General features: G+C 48.7%; 1 protein-coding gene across 8 annotated transcripts in view; it reads left to right on the top strand.

The window, feature by feature from the left end:
• Window positions 1–21,784, top strand: part of ITSN1 (intersectin 1) — a 101,697-nt gene that overhangs the window by 75,761 nt on the left and 4,152 nt on the right. For 5 of the 8 annotated variants that reach the window (XM_048292081.1, XM_048292116.1, XM_048292099.1 and 2 more), the window contains 10 exons: window positions 244–365; window positions 1,917–2,031; window positions 4,872–5,063; window positions 13,905–14,026; window positions 14,818–14,924; window positions 15,968–16,193; window positions 16,927–17,025; window positions 17,844–18,011; window positions 19,515–19,727; window positions 20,185–20,306. In XM_048292081.1, coding sequence (XP_048148038.1) covers window positions 244–365; window positions 1,917–2,031; window positions 4,872–5,063; window positions 13,905–14,026; window positions 14,818–14,924; window positions 15,968–16,193; window positions 16,927–17,025; window positions 17,844–18,011; window positions 19,515–19,727; window positions 20,185–20,306 — 1,486 coding nt within the window. Of the gene's footprint in view, window positions 1–243; window positions 366–1,916; window positions 2,032–4,871; window positions 5,064–5,331; window positions 6,865–13,904; window positions 14,027–14,817; window positions 14,925–15,967; window positions 16,194–16,926; window positions 17,026–17,843; window positions 18,012–19,514; window positions 19,728–20,184; window positions 20,307–21,784 lie in introns of those variants that run through there. The other 3 variants (XM_048292112.1, XM_048292106.1, XM_048292129.1) reach the window with 2 other exon arrangements.

Below are 21,784 nucleotides of genomic sequence, written 5' to 3'. Positions count from 1 at the left end.
ATTCTGTATTTCAAACATTTTTGGTCTCCTACCGTAGAGCTCCTCTGGTTTCTTATTTATTTATTCCTGCAGTACTCTGAACCTCTCATTTGTTTTACAACTACCTCATATATTCATGGAAATACATAAATCCATGACAATTTTATGGAAAAAAACCCCGACAATGTTGTAGCAGAATAATGATGGGTAAAAAATGTTCAGGTTTTTTCAAATTAATCTTCTTTTTCTCCTCTGCTTCAACAGAAATTGCCCAAGTTATTGCCTCTTACACAGCAACGGGCCCAGAACAGCTGACTCTTGCTCCTGGCCAGTTGATTCTCATCAGAAAGAAGAATCCAGGTGGTTGGTGGGAAGGAGAGCTCCAAGTTAGTTCCTTTTTCTTTCCTAGTCAAATTCCACATCAAGAAAATTCGTTCATTTCTAGTGGTTCACATTGCTGAATATGTCAATGATAAATAAATTTGCCAGCGTTCTGCAGCCCAGCAGTTCCCAATAAAGCATCTTGCCAAGGATGCACACAGCCCTTGCCATCCCTGCATTTGGGATTAGCTGGGAGGCAGGAGAGCAGCGGGAGCCATCAGCCAGGTGGGAAATCCCTGGGGTGTTTCCCTGGAGAACCCTCAGCAAGGAGGGGAGTTTAGGGCTTGGTTTGGCTGCTTTGGATCCTCCCAGGTGTTTTTAAGAGTAGAACTTGACAATTTGGTCCTGCTGAAGGAGGTTCTGTGTGGTTTGGGGGTTTTAGCAGGAGATAGGAGATGGGAAAACACCATTGATTTATTGGTGCAGTGCAGATCTCAGACTAATTCAGTTATTTTTTCCACTTTGTGCCTGCCCTTTTTGCCTTTCTTTGTGATATTTTTTTTTCATCTTTTGTGGAGAAATCCTCTTCCAGGATTCCTTTGGGTTTTGCTCTCACTAACCTTGATGCTGTTGGTAGCTTTTAGCTTTAAAGAGTCTCCATTAAATGTATTTTAAGACAGAAAAGAAACTTCTCTGGGCAAGAGCTGCCAGAGTTATCACTGAGCAGCTGCTGTGAGGCTCTGAAACAATCAAATTCTGGTTGTGTAAATACTCCCACGTAACTTTGAATACTTTAATGTCTTACATGTGGTTTTACAATTGGGATTTATTTCATTAGCAATCCCATTTCTGTTCTTTTTATTCTCCTGTTCCACACTTGGGGGTCAGAGTGAAGGGAAAATAAGGCAGATGGTTTAAGCATTACATTGCTGGTCTAATGCAGGACTGAAAAATATCTTAAAATAAATGATCTAAATACACTTTAGATCAAGTGTTTTCTTTTTTAGTAAAGATTTAGACAGGGAAGAAAGTAGTTAAAGAACAGTTAATCCATTAGATGATTTTTTTCACCAAAGTTAACATTAATCTGTTTTTAAAAGGCAAAATTCTTCCTGCCCAAAATGCCAACCTTATTCTAACATAAGCAGAGAATAAACAGTTAAAATCATTCTTGATATAGATTTAGAAACTGGGATTCAAAGTTTTGGAAGAACCTTTCTTACTGTAAGGAATTTTTATGGATTTGATTTGCAATGGACATTGGATTTGGGGAAATAACAGGATGAGGTTTCCTGCTTTGGTGACACAAGGGATTGAAGGGCTTGGATATGGTTCTGTAAAAGAAAATAGGGAATTTGGATTCTTAATCTCTGTTTAAACTGTCACAATCTGGGGATCTATTCAGATGTAATTCTTTACATCATGAACAAGCATTTCATTAGAAATATTAATAAGATTGTATGTTAATATTACAGTATTCAACTAGTGCCACAAAAATAGCTGAGCTTTTCCTCATAAAATCCCCTTTCCTGTCCTAAGATAGCCTGTTAGTTGAAATCCTGGCTGCCTTGCCCTGCCCAAGGCTCCGGGCTGTGAGCAGCGCGGTGTCTCCGCAGGCCCGCGGGAAGAAGCGCCAGATCGGCTGGTTCCCGGCCAACTACGTGAAACTGCTGAGCCCAGGCACCAGCAAGAGCACCCCCACCGAGCTGCCCAAGGCTGCAGCACCCTCAGGTGAGCCCTGGCTGCACCTGGGGCCTGGTCCCTGGGTCCCTGTGCCTGTGCTGCGCCCTCAGCTGGGAGGGCTTGGCTGTTCCAGAGCCTCTGGGATGTTCCTCCATCCCCCAAACCATCCCATCCCCACACTGACTGTGGGACAGGAGCTCTGGGCTGTTCCTTCATCCCCCAAACCATCCCATCCCCACACTGACTGTGGGACAGGAGCTCTGGGATGTTCCTCCATCCCCCAAACCATCCCATCCCCACACTGACTGTGGGACAGGAGCTCTGGGCTGTTCCTTCATCCCCCAAACCATCCCATCCCCACACTGGCTGTGGGACAGGAGCTCTGGGCTGTTCCTCCATCCCCTAAACCATCCCATCCTGTCACTGGCTGTGGGACAGGAGCTCTGGGCTGTTCCTTCATCCCCCAAACCATCCCATCCCCACACTGACTGTGGGACAGGAGCTCTGGGCTGTTCCTTCATCCCCCAAACCATCCCATCCCCACACTGACTGTGGGACAGGAGCTCTGGGCTGTTCCTCCATCCCCCAAACCATCCCATCCCCACACTGACTGTGGGACAGGAGCTCTGGGATGTTCCTTCATCCCCCAAACCATCCCATCCCCACACTGGCTGTGGGACAGGAGCTCTGGGCTGTTCCTTCATCCCCCAAACCATCCCATCCTGTCACTGGCTGTGGGACAGGAGCTCTGGGCTGTTCCTTCATCCCCCAAACCATCCCATCCCCACACTGGCTGTGGGACAGGAGCTCTGGGCTGTTCCTCCATCCCCCAAACCATCCCATCCTGTCACTGGCTGTGGGACAGGAGCTCTGGGCTGTTCCTTCATCCCCCAAACCATCCCATCCCCACACTGGCTGTGGGACAGGAGCTCTGGGCTGTTCCTCCATCCCCCAAACCATCCCATCCCCACACTGACTGTGGGACAGGAGCTCTGGGCTGTTCCTTCATCCCCCAAACCATCCCATCCCCACACTGACTGTGGGACAGGAGCTCTGGGATGTTCCTTCATCCCCCAAACCATCCCATCCCCACACTGACTGTGGGACAGGAGCTCTGGGCTGTTCCTTCATCCCCCAAACCATCCCATCCCCACACTGACTGTGGGACAGGAGCTCTGGGCTGTTCCTCCATCCCCCAAACCATCCCATCCTGTCACTGGCTGTGGGACAGGAGCTCTGGGATGTTCCTGCATCCCCCAAACCATCCCATCCTGTCACTGGCTGTGGGACAGGAGCTGGAGAGGCTCAGGAGGATCCAGGGCTGGGCACCTGAGGCTCCTCTCCTGCAGAACCTCCCCTTTGTCTTGAGGTGACGTGGGACAAACCCCCCCATGGAGAGGGAGCATTTCTCCTGCTTTAAGGGTTATGAAAGGACACAGGAGCCACAGAACATGAACATTTCCACAGAATCACAGCCTGGGTTGGGCTGGAAGGGGCTGTCCAGGTCACATTCCATGACCCTGTGTTTGTGGAGCTGGTGCTGGCTCGCCCCTCTGATGGTTGTTACCAAGATCCAGGAAATGCCTTTTCTAAAGCCTCGTGAATTTAGGTTTAAAATGGGAACTCAGCACTGAGACACAAACTTTTACATGGAAATATGATGAGATTTTTTAATATATTTTTTTAATTCTTTCAGTTTTGACAATCTATGACTTTCCCCACATGCTGAATTTTACAGAATAAACTTTTTTAGCACTTTCTGCATTGGCTGCAGAACATCAAAATCTTAATTAAACTGTAATGTAAAAAAAGAGAGAGAAACTGTTTGGCAAATTGAAATCAGTTGCTGGCTCAGTGCAGGGATGAAAATAAAAGCAAATTTTAGGATTAATCCACTGGAGAGAACCTGCCAGCAAGGCTCATTAATAGAAGTCTGGTGGGAAAAACCAGAAGCCCTGTGGCCTGGCAAAGAGAAAACAGCAGAGAAATAGAGGGGATTATTTATTTAACTAAACAGTCCTGCTGCTTTAGAGAATTCAGGAAAGTGCTTTGTCAGAAGTGAGCAGAACCAGCTGTATTCTGAGATTGGATGAGTTCCACTGCAAGGAAATAGAAAATCCGCTGCTGGAACCAGTCCTGGGGTGCCAGAAGGGCAGCCTGGATGGCTTGGGATGCTTTTTGTCTAGTTCTGTTAATTTTCTCTCATATTTTCCAAGATTTTTGTGTTCTGAAAACCTCAGTGGGACAACAAGGACATCACCATTGGCTTTCTTTTGGGTTATGCAGCTTCCAATAGTGGAAGTTCACATGTGTCCCAGATCTTCCTGTCCATTGACCAGTCCTGGTGAGGGGTTCCAGGCCAGGCTGGAGCAGCCTGGGACAGTGGAGGGTGTCCCTGTCCATGGCAGGGGGGGGGCTGGATGAGTTTTAAGGTCCCTCCCAACCCAAACCCTGCTGGGATTCCATGAAACTCTTTGGGATTTTTAAACCCTTGGAGTCAGTTTGGGTGGGGCTGAGCTGAGGCCCAGGGTGGGCACAGCAGGGGCAGGGTGGGCTCAGGTCACTGCAGGGTCCTGGGGCTGCCCTGAGCCATGGGCAGTGTCCAGAGGTGACCTCTGCATGTGGGCAGGCTCAGGCTGGAGAGCAGGGAAAGGTTCTTCCCCCAGAGGCTGCTGGGCACTGCCCAGGCTCCCCAGGGAATGGGCATGGCCCCGAGGCTGCCAGAGCTCCAGGAGCGTTTGGACAGCGCTGCCAGGGATGCCCAGGCTGGGATTGGTGGGGGGTCTGGGCAGGGCCAGGGGTGGATCAGAGATCCCTGTGGGTCCTGCCCAGCAGGATGCCCCGTGCCGGGGTGGCTGCAGCCCCCAGGTGAGCCCTGTCCCTTGCAGTGTGCCAGGTGATCGGGATGTACGACTACAGCGCCCAGAACGACGACGAGCTGGCCTTCAACAAGGGCCAGATCATCAACGTGCTCAACAGGGAGGACCCCGACTGGTGGAAGGGGGAGGTCAACGGCCACGTGGGGCTCTTCCCGTCCAACTACGTGAAGCTGACCACGGACACGGACCCGAGCCAGCAGTGTGAGTGTCCCGCGGGCGCGGCGGCTCTCAGGTGGAACATGCAGCATTGCCGGGCCCCGCGCTGCCCCTCGGGGCCCCGGGCCCAGTCTCTTTGAAGACCTTCTGTCCCCCCGTTCTGTTTGGTTGGTTTCGTTCCCATCCCCGTAGCACGTCCCCCCCCTCCCCCGATCATTTTTGCTCCATGCCTTGCCATGCCTGCCTCATTTCCCTAGCTTGAATTTGCTCATTGTTTTGTTTTGCTTATGTGTTGTTTTCCTCCTTTTTCTAGGAATCATATGTTGTCCATCCCCCACTCAGGCTTGAAAGTCCTCAAAGAGACCCACTATCCCATAGCAGTGCCCAGAGGGATGATGGGAGATGCAGCCTTGATCATGTGGCTTCCAGCATGATCATCTACTGCCTTCTGAGTCAAGAACACACTGCACAGCAGTTTTACCTCATTTGACATTTAGTTGCATGGAATCGCAATGGTTGAGTTAATTACCGACAAAATTAAACTGATTCAAACAAAACAAAACAAAACCACACACACAAAAAATAAAAATCAGAGGATAGTGGGTCCTTTTGTGGCTTTCAGAGTTACCAAACTAATTTTTCCACCTTCGCACAGGTGCTTTCAGTAGTTTTAAAAATTATTTTTTAAAAGATATATTTTAGCCTTTCAAAGGAAAAGTATAAATTAAATTTCTTCATTGCAATTTTGTTTGTGCAAAAAGACCCACTATCAAGGAATGCTGCATGTGCTATTAAAATTGTTCCAAATGTCCATGAATTGGAGACTTTATGTATCTTTCTTTTTTATTGTTCACTTGTCCAGTGTTGTCAATATGTCTCTTTTTTTTTTATTATTTTAATTTTCTTTTTTTTTTTTTTTTAAATTACAAAAGAGCAGAAGGAGTTAAAATCAGTTTAAGGAAGTTTAAATGTGCCCAGTTCCAGGTATTTTGTTGTAGTTACTGTACTGTTTGTATCAGGTGTTGTTGTTGAGTGTGTAACCCATTGTGGAGAGGAGAAATGCCCTCCTCCCGTGCCAGAGACAAACCTGGAGTGATGTTTTACCCAGCTCTGTTCATTTGATTTTGCACATTACTTGTAGCTGCAAACAGTTAGCAAACAGCCTGGTTTGTGTCCTGTCCCCTGGTTTGTCGCATTCCCGGGTCAGAAGTGGGTGGAATGTTCCCTGCTGGGGGTGGCAGAATTCCCCCCGTGGTTGCCACCTCGGGGACGGGCACTTGGATTTCTCAGTTGTGCTTTCTGTGGAACAACACGTTCGGAACGAGTCATTTTCCTGACAAGAAAGAATGTATAGAACTATCTCCCTGCAATTAATTTCCAATGTTTACATTTTTTTAAACTAGACTGTGGAATTTATACAAATTAATATGAAATGGAGCTTTCGGTGGAGTTGTAGCTGTGCTGTAGCCAAGCCATGTCTGTCTTTGCAGCCTTAGTTCCCGGCTCTTGCTGAAATGCTGGTGCTGGCAGTGCCCTCCTCCCAATGCCTCAAGCACAACAGAGCCCTCCTACTAACGATTTACCACTGAGTTACGTCCTGGTTTATGTGTCTCACTCTCCCATAGCTCCTGCTGGCAGCCTGTAGCATTCCCAGCCCAGCTCCCCGCTCCCAACCCGTCCTGCGGTGCAAAGGACAAGTGAAGCTCCTTATACAATTGCACTTCAGTATTTCATCACTATGAATGTAAATTATATAAATATATAAAAACCTGCAGCTTTAACAACTGTAATACAGCCTTTCCAATTAGTTCCGTGTATAGAGAATTAAATCCTTCGTACAAAAGAGGCCGACACGTGTTTGTTGTCTCGTTGCTGGGTCACACCGAGCTCGCCACGGGCCCTGAGAGCACCGAGGGATTTGCCACCAGCACAGCCTGGAGCCTTTTTCCCCTCACAGTGACACCTGCCTGGGTTCTTGGAACATTATTTCAATGTGATTATTTAGATTCATCATGGTTTATCTGCAGCCTTTTGCCCCTCTGGCTCGGTGGGGGGATTGCTGGGGTGTCCTTGGACTCCTGGTGGGTCCCTTCCAGCTCAGGATGTTCTGTGATTCTCTGAGTCCCTATCTACATGGTACAAATCAGTTGATTTTGGTTTTTATAATAGATAAATTAAATGTTCTTTCTTAGGCTTGCCATGGGTTTACCTGGATTTGGGATGTGTTTTATGCCAGAAGCTGGAGTCTGAAAATATGCACAAATGCTTAGATTTTCCTTCTTTTTAGGACAGTATTGAAATAGTAATACATCTTTCATTTCTACTATAAAAAAATAATTCTTCTCCATCATGGCCATTTGCTGACAACTGCAGAAATGGAACAGCACATCCCAGTTGTGATTTTCAGTGCTTGGCTTTCAGAGGGGGTGGAGCCAGATTTCACTCCACTCTGTCAATATTTCATGCATTAACTGCTATTTGAACGAGAGGATCTCTCTCTTTTCCCATCCTGAGCTGCTGGGTTGAAAACGGATTTGACTAAAAGCATTGGCCCTTAGGGACGTTGTGGGTCCTGTGACTTCAGGCCAGAACTGCATATTGAATCTGTAGTGAAATATTTACAATTCTTCAGCTGTAGGGGATTCAGGTACTGCTTTTTCCTTTCTCTTTACATCAAGTGAGAAGAAAAATAAAGCTCCTACAGTGACCTGCAGGGTGCAGGTTCTCTAACCTGGGTTTTCCAAGAGCTGAGACTGGAGCCTTTCAAAATCACTGAGTCCTAAAAGCTCCTGGGGGCAGCTTTGCAGTAACCTGGGAGGAACAGTCTGGAGTTGTCCCTCTGTAACTCACAGGGAACCCCAGGATCCCTGAGGCTGGAAAAGCCCTCCCAGCCCAGCCAGGCCCAGCTGTGCCCGATGCCCACCTTGTGCCCAGCCCAGAGCACTGAGTGCCACCTCCAGCCCTTCCTGGGACACCTCCAGGGATGGGCACTCCACACCTCCCTGGGCAGCCCCTGCCAAGGCCTGAGCTCCCTTTCCATGGAGAAATTGCTCCTGGTGTCCAACTTGAACACACATGAGGCACTGGTTGTGCCAGGAGCAAAATAACCTCATTTACAGAGTCCCAGACAAAGACACTCCATTGTGGCTTAAGTGACAGACGTTGTTGGAATCCCTGTAATGTTTATTTTCTCCATGACTGGAGTCCCTAAGGGTGCTCTGATAGCTGGGCAGGGAATGTTTCATCCTCCTCCTCCTCAGGGATTCTCCTTGAGCTGCAGGGAACAAGGCATTGCAGTGACCGCTCTACTGCATTTGTCTTTGATACAAATATAAATACATATATATGAGGCAGGAAGGATGGCAGTGATTGCCTGGAGAAGCTGTGGCGCCCCTGGATCCCTGGCAGTGCCCAAGGCCAGGTTGGACACTGGGGCTTGGAGCAGCCTGGGACAGTGGGAGGTGTCCCTGCCATGGCAGGGGTGGCACTGGATGATCCTAAAAATCCCTTCTCACCCAAATCATCCTGGGATTCTGTGAACTGGTTCTTCATATTCACTGCCCTGTGCCAAGTGCCTTCTCCCATTGCACAGGAGTTGTCACATGAGGGATGGAGAGGAGACTGGAATTCCAGACGCTCCCAGGAGTGCTGGATTTTATTCTTCACTGTTTTTCCTGTTTATGGGAATTCCCTCTGTATTCAACTGCTGACAAAGAATTCCCATGGATGTTCTTTCAGGGAATTTGTTCCTTTCAATACTTGAAATCCGTCCAAGACAACTCCAAGTCTGAAACAGGGCTTTATCAAGAACATTTTGGTTTATATTCAGGATCAGTTTTATTTAAACCTCAATTCTTTTGGAGCTTTAGTGGCTTCACTTTGTGTCCCCATGAGCTCACTGAGCACATTTTATTCCCATAACCAAAATAACTGAAATTCTGGTTTTGTCCTCTGTCTCTAAAGCACTTTTTAGTTCTTTGTGCTTATTGACTCCAGCTATTTTACTTGTTAAACAGCAACTTTTGTGCAGTAAATTCAGATGACAAATGGCTTCTTTTTACCTTTATTTTAGACAACTTCAGTAAATTCAGGGACAGTATACCTCAAATATTATTGCATCAGTTGAATTGATACAGACAACAGGATAACAAACTGCTCCTTAGCCAAACATGGTGCTGAGATGACCTTTGGGTTCCAGATCCTGAGGGAAGGGTTTCAGGAGGTTGTGCTGGTGAAAATTGTTTTCACCAAGACTTCACTGCCCACCTGGGGACTTTAATGGGCAAAGCACTTAATTTGAGCTGGAAGGGACCCACAGGGATCACCCAGTCCCACCCCTGGCCCTGCACGGACCCCCCAACAATCCCAGCCTGGGCATCCCTGGCAGCGCTGTCCAAAGGCTCCTGGAGCTCTGGCAGCCTCGGGGCCGTGCCCATTCCCTGGGGAGCCTGGGCAGTGCCCAGCAGCCTCTGGGGGAAGAACCTTTCCCTAAAATCCAACCTAACCCTGCCCTGGCCCAGCTCCAGCCGCTCCCTGGGTGCTCTCTCTGTCCCCGGGAGCAGAGATCGGAGCTGCCCAGCTCTGCCAGATGGAAGTGAAGAAATAATAAAGTGTTTGATAAAAGGTTGGAACATTTAAAATACTGCATTTGGTTCCCACATTCCTGGTTCCAAGTGAAGTGCCTGCACAGCCCCTTTATTTGTGGAATACCCTGTAAAATGGGGCTGTGCAGTTCCTTCCACTTGGACCCGCAGCTGCTGCTCGTGACTCTGCTCCTTCTGTGCCCTGAGTGCCCAGGGGCTCAGAACAGTCCTGGGTCACAACTCAGAGGTGAGATTTAGTTTCCTGATGTGTTTTAAACCATTCTAGGGCTTGGTTAACTCTGTGATTTACATTTTTAGATGCATTCTTGCCTTCACATGTAGGATTTTATTCTCCTCAAGCAGCCTCTGGAAAGGGATTGGTAAAATCACTGATTCATGGAATGTTTGGGGTTGGAACCACCACCAGTGAACCACATCCTCAAGTGCCACATCCACACCTTTTTTGAACACTTCTAGAGAGGGCGATTCCACCACTAAATAATGCTTTGAGTTTTGCAAGTGGGACTGCCCAGGCTCGTTTCCAGGTCCTTCCGTGCACCTCAGGGGGAAGTGCTCTGCTCTAACAGGAAATGGGTACACTGGTCTGGTTGAGAAATTCCAAACGTGCTGAAATCATTGAAAATAGCTGAGAAATGGGATTTGGCATCTGATGCTTGAGATGGAGAGCTCTGTTTGATCCCAGACAATGTCCTCAGCAAAAGCCTGGGATGGTCTCTCAGTGGAGGGTCCATCCCACAAGGTTTAAGGGGAATTGGTTGCAGCTGAAACAGGTGATAAGCAGGTTGAATGTTGAAATGCTGTGATTTAAATAACTCAGCCCTGCTGAGGCCCTTCTAGGGCTGTGTCCAATTCTGGGCCCTCACTGCAATAGAAACCTTGAGGGGCTGGAGCATGTCCAGGGCAGGGAAGGGAGCTGGGAAGGGGCTGGAGCCCCAGGAGCGGCTGAGGGAGCTGGGAAAGGGGCTCAGGCTGGAGCAAAGGAGGCTCAGGGGGGACCTTGTGGCTCTGCACAAGTCCCTGACAGGAGGGGCAGCCGGGGGGGTCGGGCTCTGCTGCCAGGGAACAGGGACAGGAGGAGAGGGAACGGCCTCAGGCTGGGCCAGGGCAGGCTCAGGGTGGACAGCAGCAGGAATTTCCCCATGGAAAGGGAGCTCAGGCCTTGGGAAGAGCTGCCCAGGGAGGTTTGGAGTGCCCATCCCTGGAGGTGTCCCAGGAAGGGCTGGAGGTGGCACTCAGTGCTCTGGGCTGGGCACAAGGTGGGCATCGGGCACAGCTGGGCCTGGCTGGGCTGGGAGGGCTTTTCCAGCCTCAGGGATCCTGGGATTCCATGTATGATTTACCTGAGTGAAGGGCTGCTCTCCTGGTGTGCTGTTCCCTTCTCCTTAAGAATTTGGAGGAAAACTGTGACATCATTTTTGCCTGCTCCTGGTTCCCTCTATCAGGACAGATTCCTGTCTCCTGTGACCTTTTCACTACAGACTGGGCCAGCACGAGGCTTACAGGGAAATCTGGCAGTGGCACTGGTTAGAAAACCTCCCCAATGAAAAGGAATCAGCAGCTGTGCCCATGAATGTGGATCAGTGATTTCCAAAACAGAACCTCCCTCCCCAAAAAGCAGCATCTTGTTTTGGGCTTAATGTTTATCTTGGGAGACGCAGATCTTCAGGGCTGACTTTGTAAGGAAGAGGAACAATATCTTTACTCTGAAGTGATTTTTTGCATTTTTGGAGCCCTTTAATCTGCAGGGACTGTGGTGATGGGAGGTCAAAGCACAGATTTGTAGTTACAGCATTTGTCTGTTGGTTCTCCAAGTCCAGCCAGAGGAGCAGAATTCATGGATTCACACTCCTGAGAACAAACCAAGTTAATTATTGTCATTTCCCCATCCTTTCCTGGCTTTACTGGATTGAAGCAAAGAATTGCCCAGAGCAGCTGGGGCTGCCCCTGGATCCCTGGCAGTGCCCAAGGCCAGGCTGGACATTGGGGCTTGGAGTAGCCTGGCACAGTGGGAGGTGTCCCTGCCCATGGCAGGGGTGGCACTGGATGGGCTTTAGGATCCCTCCCAACCCAAACATTCCATGATTCTGTGATCAGTGGAATTCAGTTCACCAAAACTCTTTGGCATCCATGAAAAACGAGCCAGACATTTCCACCTGGAAAGAAACCCAGTTTTAATTTGTGTTTTTAATACAAAGACAAGAAAATCTCTGTACCTGTGCACCTCACAAAGAAAACCCCATACCAGAAAAGTCTCTCCTGCATGTTCTACTCAGATTTGGGCTTCTTTCCCAAATATTTCATACCCAAAAGCAGAGTGTTTGTCATGGTTCAGAGCAGCCCATTCACACCCCAGCTGGCTGCCAAGGGAGCCACTAAAATGGTTCATTATTCAAAATGTCAGTGCTTCCTCCAAGGGGTTGGGGGTTGGGAATCACTTTCAGACCAAAGTTGTCACATCTTTGAACAGGAGCTTCCCCAGGGAGAAGTAATTAAACACTTGGTTCACTTCTAATGAAGCATTGGGAGAACTGGGCCTGTTTCTCAGACCTCTGGTTTACTTGGTACCAAAGAAACAGCTCTGAAATCAGGCATTTATTCAACAGAAAGGAAACTTCTGGCTTTTGAGAGGGCCCAAAAATTCATTGTTTTGGCATAAAGTTGATATTTCTCCAGATCTGCTTCTTACTCCAAGCAAAGTTTCAGCTGCACTTTGTGAAGGGCTGTGACATCCCGTGTCTCAAGGGAGCCTTATCAATGTGCCTCTGCTTCCAACCTGATCCCAGCTTCCAACCTGATCCCTTCCCAGCTTCAGACTCAGAGAGGAAACTGCCTTGACTGTCTGTATCTCCCTTTCTGGCTTTGTTCCATTTGGTTTTGTTTGGGTTTTGGTTGGTTTGGTTTGGTTTGGTTTTTTTTTTTTGTTGTTGTTATTTTAAAGTCAAATCCATCATTCCCCTTTCAGGAGCCCAGATCAGTTAAAGCAGCAATTGCTGGTATTCCATGGAAATAATGGTGATACACCTGGACCTTTCCAGTGGCATTGTCTGAGCTCCATTCAGGAAGCTAGAAATGCAGGAAATACTCCCTAAGTACTGACTTTATATGCAAAGAACTGAAAGAGTTACCTGGGGCCTGATGTTTCCATGAGGACAGTTTGTCTCCATGGGAAATATACTGGATTTGCTGAGGGGTGAGGGAAAGAATTCAACTGGGGAGTTTTGGTTGTGTGAAAATAGTTGAAATAGATAATTTTCAGAGCCAAACGTTTTCCACCTGTTTGAAATGAACTTTGCTTTTTGAAATGCATTGTATTTCGTGCAGAGAAGTAGCAAAAACTAGAAGAAAACATTCTGTGTTCCTGTCTCAGAAGAACTTGATTAGGCTCAGCTGAAAAAATAATGGCCTGCAGAAGAAAGGACGGAATTAATGTTCTGTCTAATTCAGAGTAGAAAACAAAAAGTGAGATTGTGGAATTGATAGAAAAATCCTCCCATCTACAGGGAAGGATCAAGGGAGGTTTGCAACAATGAAAGGACAAAACTGATGGAAGATGAGCTCTTAGTGACAACCTTTTCCTGGGCTTTTAAACATAAAGGAGAATAAAATCCACCCCTTTGGCTTGGCCCAGAAATCAGTGAAATCTGGGGATCTCCAGTGACCTTTGTGTATCCTGGCTCGAGCCCTTCAAATATTTAGGAGCAGTTTTTAACTGAAATGTCAAGAAGTAAAGAGGCCCTGCAGGCCCTTCTTGAGCAGGATCTCTTTGACCAGAAGGGTAAAGGTGAACCTTGGATTTAGGCCATCCATCATCTGAGGGAATCATTCCAAAGTGCCCCTCGGAGCGTCAGGGTCACTGCAGCTCTTCCCTAACTCCCTTTGGGATGCCTCTGCATTTTCCTCACACCACATGAAGTCTTTTCCCCTCTTTTTCATTGCCAGCCATCCATGTGGGATTGGAATGACACAACCCAAGGGGTCGGGGACCTCCAGAGTGAGGTTGGGAATGGGCAGGCAGGGTGAGGGGGACTTTTAAGCTTGGCCACCAGGGAAGAGTTCACACTCAGGGATGGCCTTTGTTTTAATAAATAAAATAAAGGTGCTAAATGGAATGTTTGGAGTCACTGTGAGGTGAAGCTTTGCTGGGACTGTGCCATGTGAACGATAATTAAGTGACCGAACAGGCAGCAGTTCCTGGTCACTCAGTGCTGCTGTAGCTGCCACAGGCCTGAATCCCTCTGCAAACAGCTGTGAGTAAAGCCCAGGGTGCTGTTGTGTTTTGCAGGGTGTGCAGACCTGCACCTCCTGGACATGCTGACACCCACGGAGAGGAAGAGGCAGGGCTACATCCACGAGCTCATCGTCACCGAGGAGAACTACGTCAATGACCTGCAGCTGGTGACAGAGGTGAGGCAGCTCTGCAGGCTTGGGCCACTCTTGTCCCTCAACCAATTCAGTCCTTGCACTGTGCAGTTATTGCATTTCCCTGCTGGCTCTGCCTCCCTTGGGGGCTCTCTGTCCAATCCTCATTTGTGTGTGTTTATACAGATACAGCTGTGGGTGAGTGTGGGTGGGTGCAAACCGTGTCAGTCCCTTGTGTTACCATCAGCAAAATGCTGATGTTTGAGGTATCATTTTAGCAAACCCTTTTTGCTCCTCACTCTCAGTGTTTATTTCTCATGTACAAGTTCTGAAACTTAATCAAATGTTCTTAAATGAAGCACATTTTCCATGCTCGCAGTGGGGCTCAGTTATCACTTCCTGTGATTGGCTTTAGAGGTAGAAAAAAAAGGAATTAGTACAGACAACTATGGACAATTCGTTTGACAGAGAAGCAAAGCCCTTTTCTGAAGAAGAGTTCAAGACATGCAAACCTGAGACACTCAGAGAAATCAGAACTTCCATAAAAGAGTCCAAAGGAAAACCTATTTTCGGCTGCATTATCAAAGGAATTCTGGAGTCTTTTGCAGGAGACTTCTGGCTAAAATTCCCAGGTTTCAAACAGATTATCCAGATCAGAATTAACACCACCACCCCTACAAATTCAGAGTATTCCCTGTTAAAGCCCCTCGTAGCTGAGGGTCTCCTTATCCCACCCATTCCAGGGAACACGATGGCTGGCTGGGACAGGGAGTGTGCTGGAAGTGTGTCTGTACTTACCCTGTATGCTCTAAATGGCCTCATTTCTGCCTCCCCAGATCTTCCAGAAGCCGCTGATGGAATCTGAGCTGGTCACAGAAAAAGAAGTTGCCATGATTTTTGTTAACTGGAAGGAGCTGATTATGTGCAATATAAAACTACTGAAGTAAGTTGGTTTTCCCCCCCATACTTAACAAAAACAGAATCCTGGGCCTCTCCCCCTGCTTCTCCTTTTAGCTGCATGAAAATATTTGCCACTTACACAAATCCTAACCAGAAAGGCCCCGTGTTTCTCCTTGTGGGAAAAAGCAAACCTTGGACAGCGTTTGCTGTGAGTTGTTGAGAAGAACCCAGCAGTTCTCTGCCATTTGCACTTTGTTCCTGTGCTCCAGAAGGCAAATCCTCCTCTCCCCTGAAGAGCAGCACTTGCCAAGGCTTCCCACAGGGCAGGACTTGCCCTGCGTCTGTCCCAGTGCAGCCCCAGCCGCAGTCCTGCTGTCCGTGAGTGCAAACCAAGGCCCAAGAACCTCCCTCATGCCAAGCTGGCTGGGGCATTCCCTTAATGAGTGTGGGCTGGGACCTGGCTGTGCTGAACAGAGCCTGGTTCCCAAAGGATTCATGCCCAGAGCACCCTTCTCCAAAGGCTCCCAGCACCCAACTCACTGCCAGGAAACCCAGTGCCAGGGAAACTGAGTGAGGGGAGGGTTAAACCCTCACCTTGATAAGCAAGAGCATTAATAAAGTTCTTCTCTTTCCCTACTGAGCTGCTAATTTTCACTGTACCTACAGGCATTTTACAGCTTTGTAGTATCTCTTTTTTTTTTTTGTAAAATGTATTTGAAAATGGCTCACAAGTTGAAAAGTTGTGGTGGTGACAGGACAAATGACAAAGAACCTTTCCTTAGGAAACCAGGTGAAAACCTGGGACTAGCTTTGAGGTCGAAGTGATGGGGGTTTTCCCTCCCTCCCTCACACATCAGTAGCTCTCTTTCTAAACTAATAGAAAAGGAAATTACCTTTTTCTATCACCTCTGATCTGACATTGCATTAATTTCAAACAGCAGCTGAGTGACCATGAGAGGGAAAGGTGTTGGCTGAGGGTGCAGCCTTGGTTATTGTATCCTTGCAGTAAATCTTGTGGCTGATGTATTTGTCATTCTCTGGGTTTCAATAATGAATAAGAACCCACCCCTTTATTCCATAACTGAGGAGTGGCTCTTTGTCCAACCCCCGTGCCCTGCTCCTGCTCAGGGCCCTGCGCGTGCGGAAGAAGATGTCCGGGGAGAAGATGCCGGTGAAGATGATCGGGGACATCCTGACGGCCCAGCTGCCCCACATGCAGCCCTACATCAGGTTCTGCAGCTGCCAGCTCAACGGGGCCGCCCTCATCCAGCAGAAGACGGATGAAGTGCCCGAGTTCAAGGAGTTTGTCAAGGTAAGAGAAGCAGCAACCCCTGGGAATTCTGTGCATCTTTTCACTTGGCCCATCTGCTGAACACGAGGCCCCACCTCGAGGGCCGCTCACTTGAAAAAGGACCTGGAGGGGCTGGAGCGTGTCCAGGGCAGGGAAGGGAGCTGGGAAGGGGCTGGAGCCCCAGGAGCGGCTGAGGGAGCTGGGAAAGGGGCTCAGGCTGGAGCAGAGGAGGCTCAGGGGGGACCTTGTGGCTCTGCACAAGTCCCTGACAGGAGGGGCAGTGAGGGGGGTCGGGCTCTGCTGCCGTGTTCCAAGGGAAAGGAGGAGAGGAAATGCCTCAAATTGCATCAGGAAAGGCTCAGGGTGATGATGAGAAAATATTTTTCCCTCACAGGGTGGTCAGGAACTGGAATGAGCTGCCCAGGGAGTGGTGGAGTCACTGTCTCTGCGAGTGTCCCAGAGGACTCTGGATGTGGCCCTTGGGGACAGGGTTTGGGGTGATGCTGGGGAGGCACTGGATGATCCTGAAGGGCTCTTCCAGCCCTGATGATTCTGGGATTCTTGTCCAGACAAGGCAGGTGAAGAAGTGTTGTAAAAACCACAAGGAATTCTCCTTCTGATGTTGTGATCTCAGAGCAGATTTAGCTGAGGATTGGTGCTCATTTATTGCCTTCCCTTTTCCTTTCTTGGAGGAGCTCCTTTTTCAGGGTTTGAACCACCTGACTAACCAGATTTTACCTCTCTAATGTTTCAGAGGTTAGCAATGGATCCTCGCTGTAAAGGAATGCCACTATCAAGTTTTCTACTAAAGCCTATGCAACGGGTAACCAGATACCCACTAATAATTAAAAATGTACGTTCCTTTGCACACGTGATGGGTTTGGTGCTGCTTTGCTTATACCTTAATTACGAGGTTGTTTCCTTATTTGTGTCAGGCTTTGTCACTGTGAGATTTCTGATGTGCTGGGGAATGTGGGGTGTCCTTTAATACTCGATTCCAGTATAGAAAGTGGGATAATTCCTTGGGCTTTAGCAAAACAACTTGGTGTTTCCATTAAAAAAGGGTGTAAAACTTGCACCCAAAGAACCAGAAGGCAGTGAGTGCTGAATGAAAACTTAGAATTCAGAGAACAGAAGCAACAAGTCAACCTTGTGCTCATATTTGGCTTTCCCCACAGTGCCATTCCCTCCCCACAGGCTGGGAGGTGATGCTGAGCCTGGATTGCTGCAGGTTCCCCCCCTCCCTGTGCAGCTGATGGTGCTGGAGAACTTCCAGCCCTTTCCTAACTTCCATTTGTTGCTTAACACTTCCCATCCCAAATGATGCCACGGAACTTGGCCCAAGGCTTTCACAGGGAATTACAAACTGGATGTTGGCATTTCAGGGATTCCTTCAGCAGTTGTGGCTGTGCTTCTGTATTTGGCTGCAATGTGTGTGCTTCTGTCTGAGGAGCCAGCAGTGTCCTGGTGCAAAGGCTGTGCAGGCAGGCCTGCAATCCAGCTGTTCCCACAAAGTGTTTGTCTCCCATTTTTCATGTCTTTCAAGGAGGAAAATTAATGTGGGACATATTGGCTGGAAATAAAGCCCTAGAATGGAAGTGTGGGGCTGAGAGAGCGAATGCAGCTGAGCTGTGGTGACAGAAGCCTCGTGCTGGGTTTCTTTGTGTGCAGATAATAGAGAACACCCCCGAGAACCACCCTGACCACAGCCACCTGAAGCATGCCCTGGAGAAGGCGGAGGAGCTGTGCTCGCAGGTGAACGAGGGCGTGCGGGAGAAGGAGAACTCGGACAGGCTGGAGTGGATCCAGGCCCACGTGCAGTGCGAGGGCCTCTCCGAGGTAACGGGGCTCGCTCGGGACCAGCCACGGCTCGCTCATGGCACCGCAGCACAGGGCACACGGGCACCAGTCAACCCCACAGTCCCAGTCCCTGCTCCCACCTGTCCTCGGCTCCCTTCCCTCCTGCACGTCATCCTGGTTGCTGCTCGTGTTCCTGCCCCCTCGGGGTAAATCCTGCTTGGTTGCCTGGCTCCGGACCAGTCCCGGGTTCAATGCTGCAATTTGGAACCACAGCTTCCCAGTTTCCCAGTTCTTTATGGTACACTGGTTACGGGACTGCTGTATCCCACCCCAAAGCTGCACCTGACCACTTTGGAGTGCTTAAAAAACCAAATATTTAGAAATATTTTCTGTGATAAAGCTTTGTATACAATTGAAAACTCAAGAATACTGCTCAAGTCTCTGGAGACTTTACAGAGAGAATCCCTGCCTCCCATTCCATGTTATTTTTTATGGTTATGTGATAAGTTTCTAGAAATATTGTGTTTGTATGTCCTGCAAAAGGAGGGAGGATATTCTGATGGCCTTCCTGTTGGTGGAGGTAACAGAGGCAGACAGGTCACAAGCTGATTTTCAGAGTTTTCAGTTCTAAAAGGTAAAAAAATAACAAGTACTGGTTGGTTCATAAAGTAGAAAAATTGCATTTCACCTCAGGAAGTCTGACTGTCCTGGGAGAAGGACGTGTGTGACAATGTCAGCACAGTCAGCTGTCTGCCAGCCACTGCCTGAAGGAAAGGGGCTGCTTTTATCTTCTGTAGGTGCTGCCTGGCCCCAGAACAGCAAATCCATACCCTGAAAGAGCCTGTGGTGCTTGCTGCCACCGCAACACCAGCAGCAGCCTCCAGCCCATGGCAGGGAACAGTCCAGCCTCTCCCTGTTGTCTGTCCGAGGGGTTTCCAGCCTGCCAAAGGAGCCACCCCAGATCCAGCTGCCCAGGGTGGTGAGAGCTGTGCCATTCCCTGGTGAAAATAAACCTGAAAATGGCACTTTAGGCAAGGGCAAGACTCTGCTCATGCCTAACAAGGCCCGGCTGAATCTGGGATTGTGCCAGTCCCAGTGGTCAGCAGCTCTAACTGGGGGTATTGTGGCCATCTGGAATCCTTTGGGGTATTTCAAGGGGTGAAATTCAAACACAATTCAGAATCCAGCCCTTAAGGAAGCTCAGCCTGTGGAGAGGCTGTTTGCAGAGCTGCTGCTAATCCAGGACAGGTCCCCGTGGCCTAGTCCCACTCCTGGAGGTGCATGTGCGTGGCAAGGGGGCACAGATGCTTTTGGCTTCCCCCTGCCTGCCCAGCCGTGCCCCTGTGACTGATGGGCTGCCTTCAAGGGGACTCTCACGGAGCCTTCTGTGACTTGCACTGCTTGTCATGCTCGAGGCATCGCTCGTCATCCCTGTGACACAGACTGGAACCAGGACTCAAAACTGTATTTGGTCTCTTGCAGGGCAGCCCCGATTGTTTCACTTTATACAGTGCGTTGTTGTTCTTCTTCTACTTTTCGCAGCAACTCGTTTTTAATTCAGTTACAAACTGCTTGGGACCACGCAAGTTCCTGCACAGTGGGAAGCTCTATAAAGCCAAGAGTAACAAGGAGCTGTATGGTTTTCTCTTCAACGACTTCCTCCTCCTCACTCAGATCATAAAACCTCTCGGCTCTTCCGGCACAGACAAGGTCTTCAGCCCCAAGTCCAACCTGCAATACAAAATGTACAAAACTGTAAGTGCTGCTCCGACACGGGGATGGGGACAGGGCTCAGTAGCTCCATGCTGGGGGCGTGGGCAAGAGCCTTCCTAGAGAAGAGGTTTGAAAGCTTTGGGGTTCAGAGACTGATGGCAGGAAAGGTGGCTGTGTGCTCCAGTGAGATAAGAAAAGATGCTTTTGAAGTTTTGTTTGAACGAAACTCTTCCATGAGGGCTTGAGGCAGCGGAGGGAGAGCGGTGCTCGCTGCTCTCGGGGAGAAGGAGACAATGCTGTGCTTGGCTCTCTCCAGGAGTGTTTCCAGGCTCTGCAGGCACCTCTATCTTTGTCAACTTTTAAAATTTTCTGAAGAAAGATGGGAGGCAGAAGAGGGGAGATACTTGGGGCATGCAATAAACCTACTGTGAGCTGATGTGTGCTGAATGCTCCCATTCAGACTCTGCAGTACAATTCCAGCTTTGCTGATGTTTTACAGCCCATTTTCCTAAATGAGGTACTGGTAAAATTACCCACAGACCCTTCTGGAGATGAGCCCATCTTCCACATCTCCCACATTGACAGAGTCTACACACTCCGGGCCGAAAGCATTAATGAAAGGTAAGTGCCTTCGTGAACCCTTGAAAAGTTTGGTGCAAAGGTAGGATGGGAATGGTTATGATGGAAACTTGCAGAGCACTCTCCAAGCTGGTCATTTTACAAGACTGGGAAATTCCTTTTTGAGAATATGGTGATCTGAAAAGGAGGGAGAAATAATGATGTTTCCTGAATTCCAGCTAGAAATGGCTGAGGGTGGATATTTAGGCTGCATTTCACATTTTATGGTAATGTGAGGAAGCCAAAAGATGCAATTCTATCTTCTGCTGTTACCAGCTGTTTGTCTGTGCAGTGAAAGCATTTGTGTGGCTGGATGTTGAAGGAGATCAAGCAACAGGTCAAAAGTGAAATTTGAAGCAGAACCTACCAAACTAAACCATGTTAGTTTTACCCAATTCAGTTCAGACTGGAAAAGTCAAAGGGAAGACACCCTTAAATCTTCAGCTGGAGGTTTTTGTCTCTGGCAAGGTTACAGAGAGAAAACTACACTGACTTACACTGTAAATGCTTCTCTCTGCAAATGTAAGGTCTTGGAAGAGAACTTTTCCTAAAAACTGAAAGCTGAATGTGCATCAAACCCCTCCCCCTACTGCAGATACCGTGTTGTCCCAGCTGGGAACTGTAGGACCCTCCAATTTCTGATACACAAAATGTATAAAACATCTTGAGGTGTGTCTGCCCCATCCTGGGAAGTGTCCAAGGCCAGGCTGGACACTGGGGCTTGGAGCAGCCTGGGACAGTGGGAGGTGTCCCTGCCATGGCAGGGGTGGCACTGGATGGGCTTTAGGATCCCTCCCAACCCAAACCATGAATGTCCTGTGGAGCAGCAGCTCTTCATTTGGGGTTCAGAAATGGATCCACAGCTTCCAGATTCTCCCTTGTTTCCTTGACTCAGGTCTCAGGCTCCCTTGTATGTCACAGCAGTTCTTCTAAGCCCTCGAGATCACTTAGTAGCCCATCTGCCACCCTTTTCCCCTGTCAGCCTTCCCCCTCAGTCTCCTTCAGGCACGGGCTGGGATTGCTGGGGTCAGGAGCTGGACTCAGTGATCCATGTGGGTCCCTTCCAACTCAGGAGACTGTGTGATTCTTAAGCATGAAATGATTTCCCAGAAGGGCCCATTCACCACCTGTGGACTCCCCAAGTTATGCTTTTAATGTCCCAAGAGTCAGAAGAATTTGGTAGGAAGTCTCAGGGACCAAGGACAGTGGCCACCTCAGCAACCCCAGTGCCCTGTACCTCCTGGCTCCTAGGAGTCAGTTTATTGCAGGAAGCAAAGGGCTGGATGAAAGCAAATCTGTTCTTTAGACATTTTGTTTTCTCATCAAGCGTCTCCTGCTCATGGTTCTCTTGAGCTTTCTTTGTGTGGTGGGATTTGCTGCCTGGGATGGTTACATCCTGCAGGTGCTGTGAATTCCAGTAAGATCCCTTTCAGGCAGACAGCTGTGGGATGGGGCCAGAGCCTTCCCTGTGAAGGAGGGAC

This window comes from Corvus hawaiiensis, chromosome 2, assembly GCF_020740725.1.
Source record: "Corvus hawaiiensis isolate bCorHaw1 chromosome 2, bCorHaw1.pri.cur, whole genome shotgun sequence".
NCBI lineage: Eukaryota > Metazoa > Chordata > Aves > Passeriformes > Corvidae > Corvus > Corvus hawaiiensis.
The sequence above is the reverse complement of the archived record's forward strand: the minus strand, read 5'-3'. Positions and strand labels throughout refer to the sequence as shown.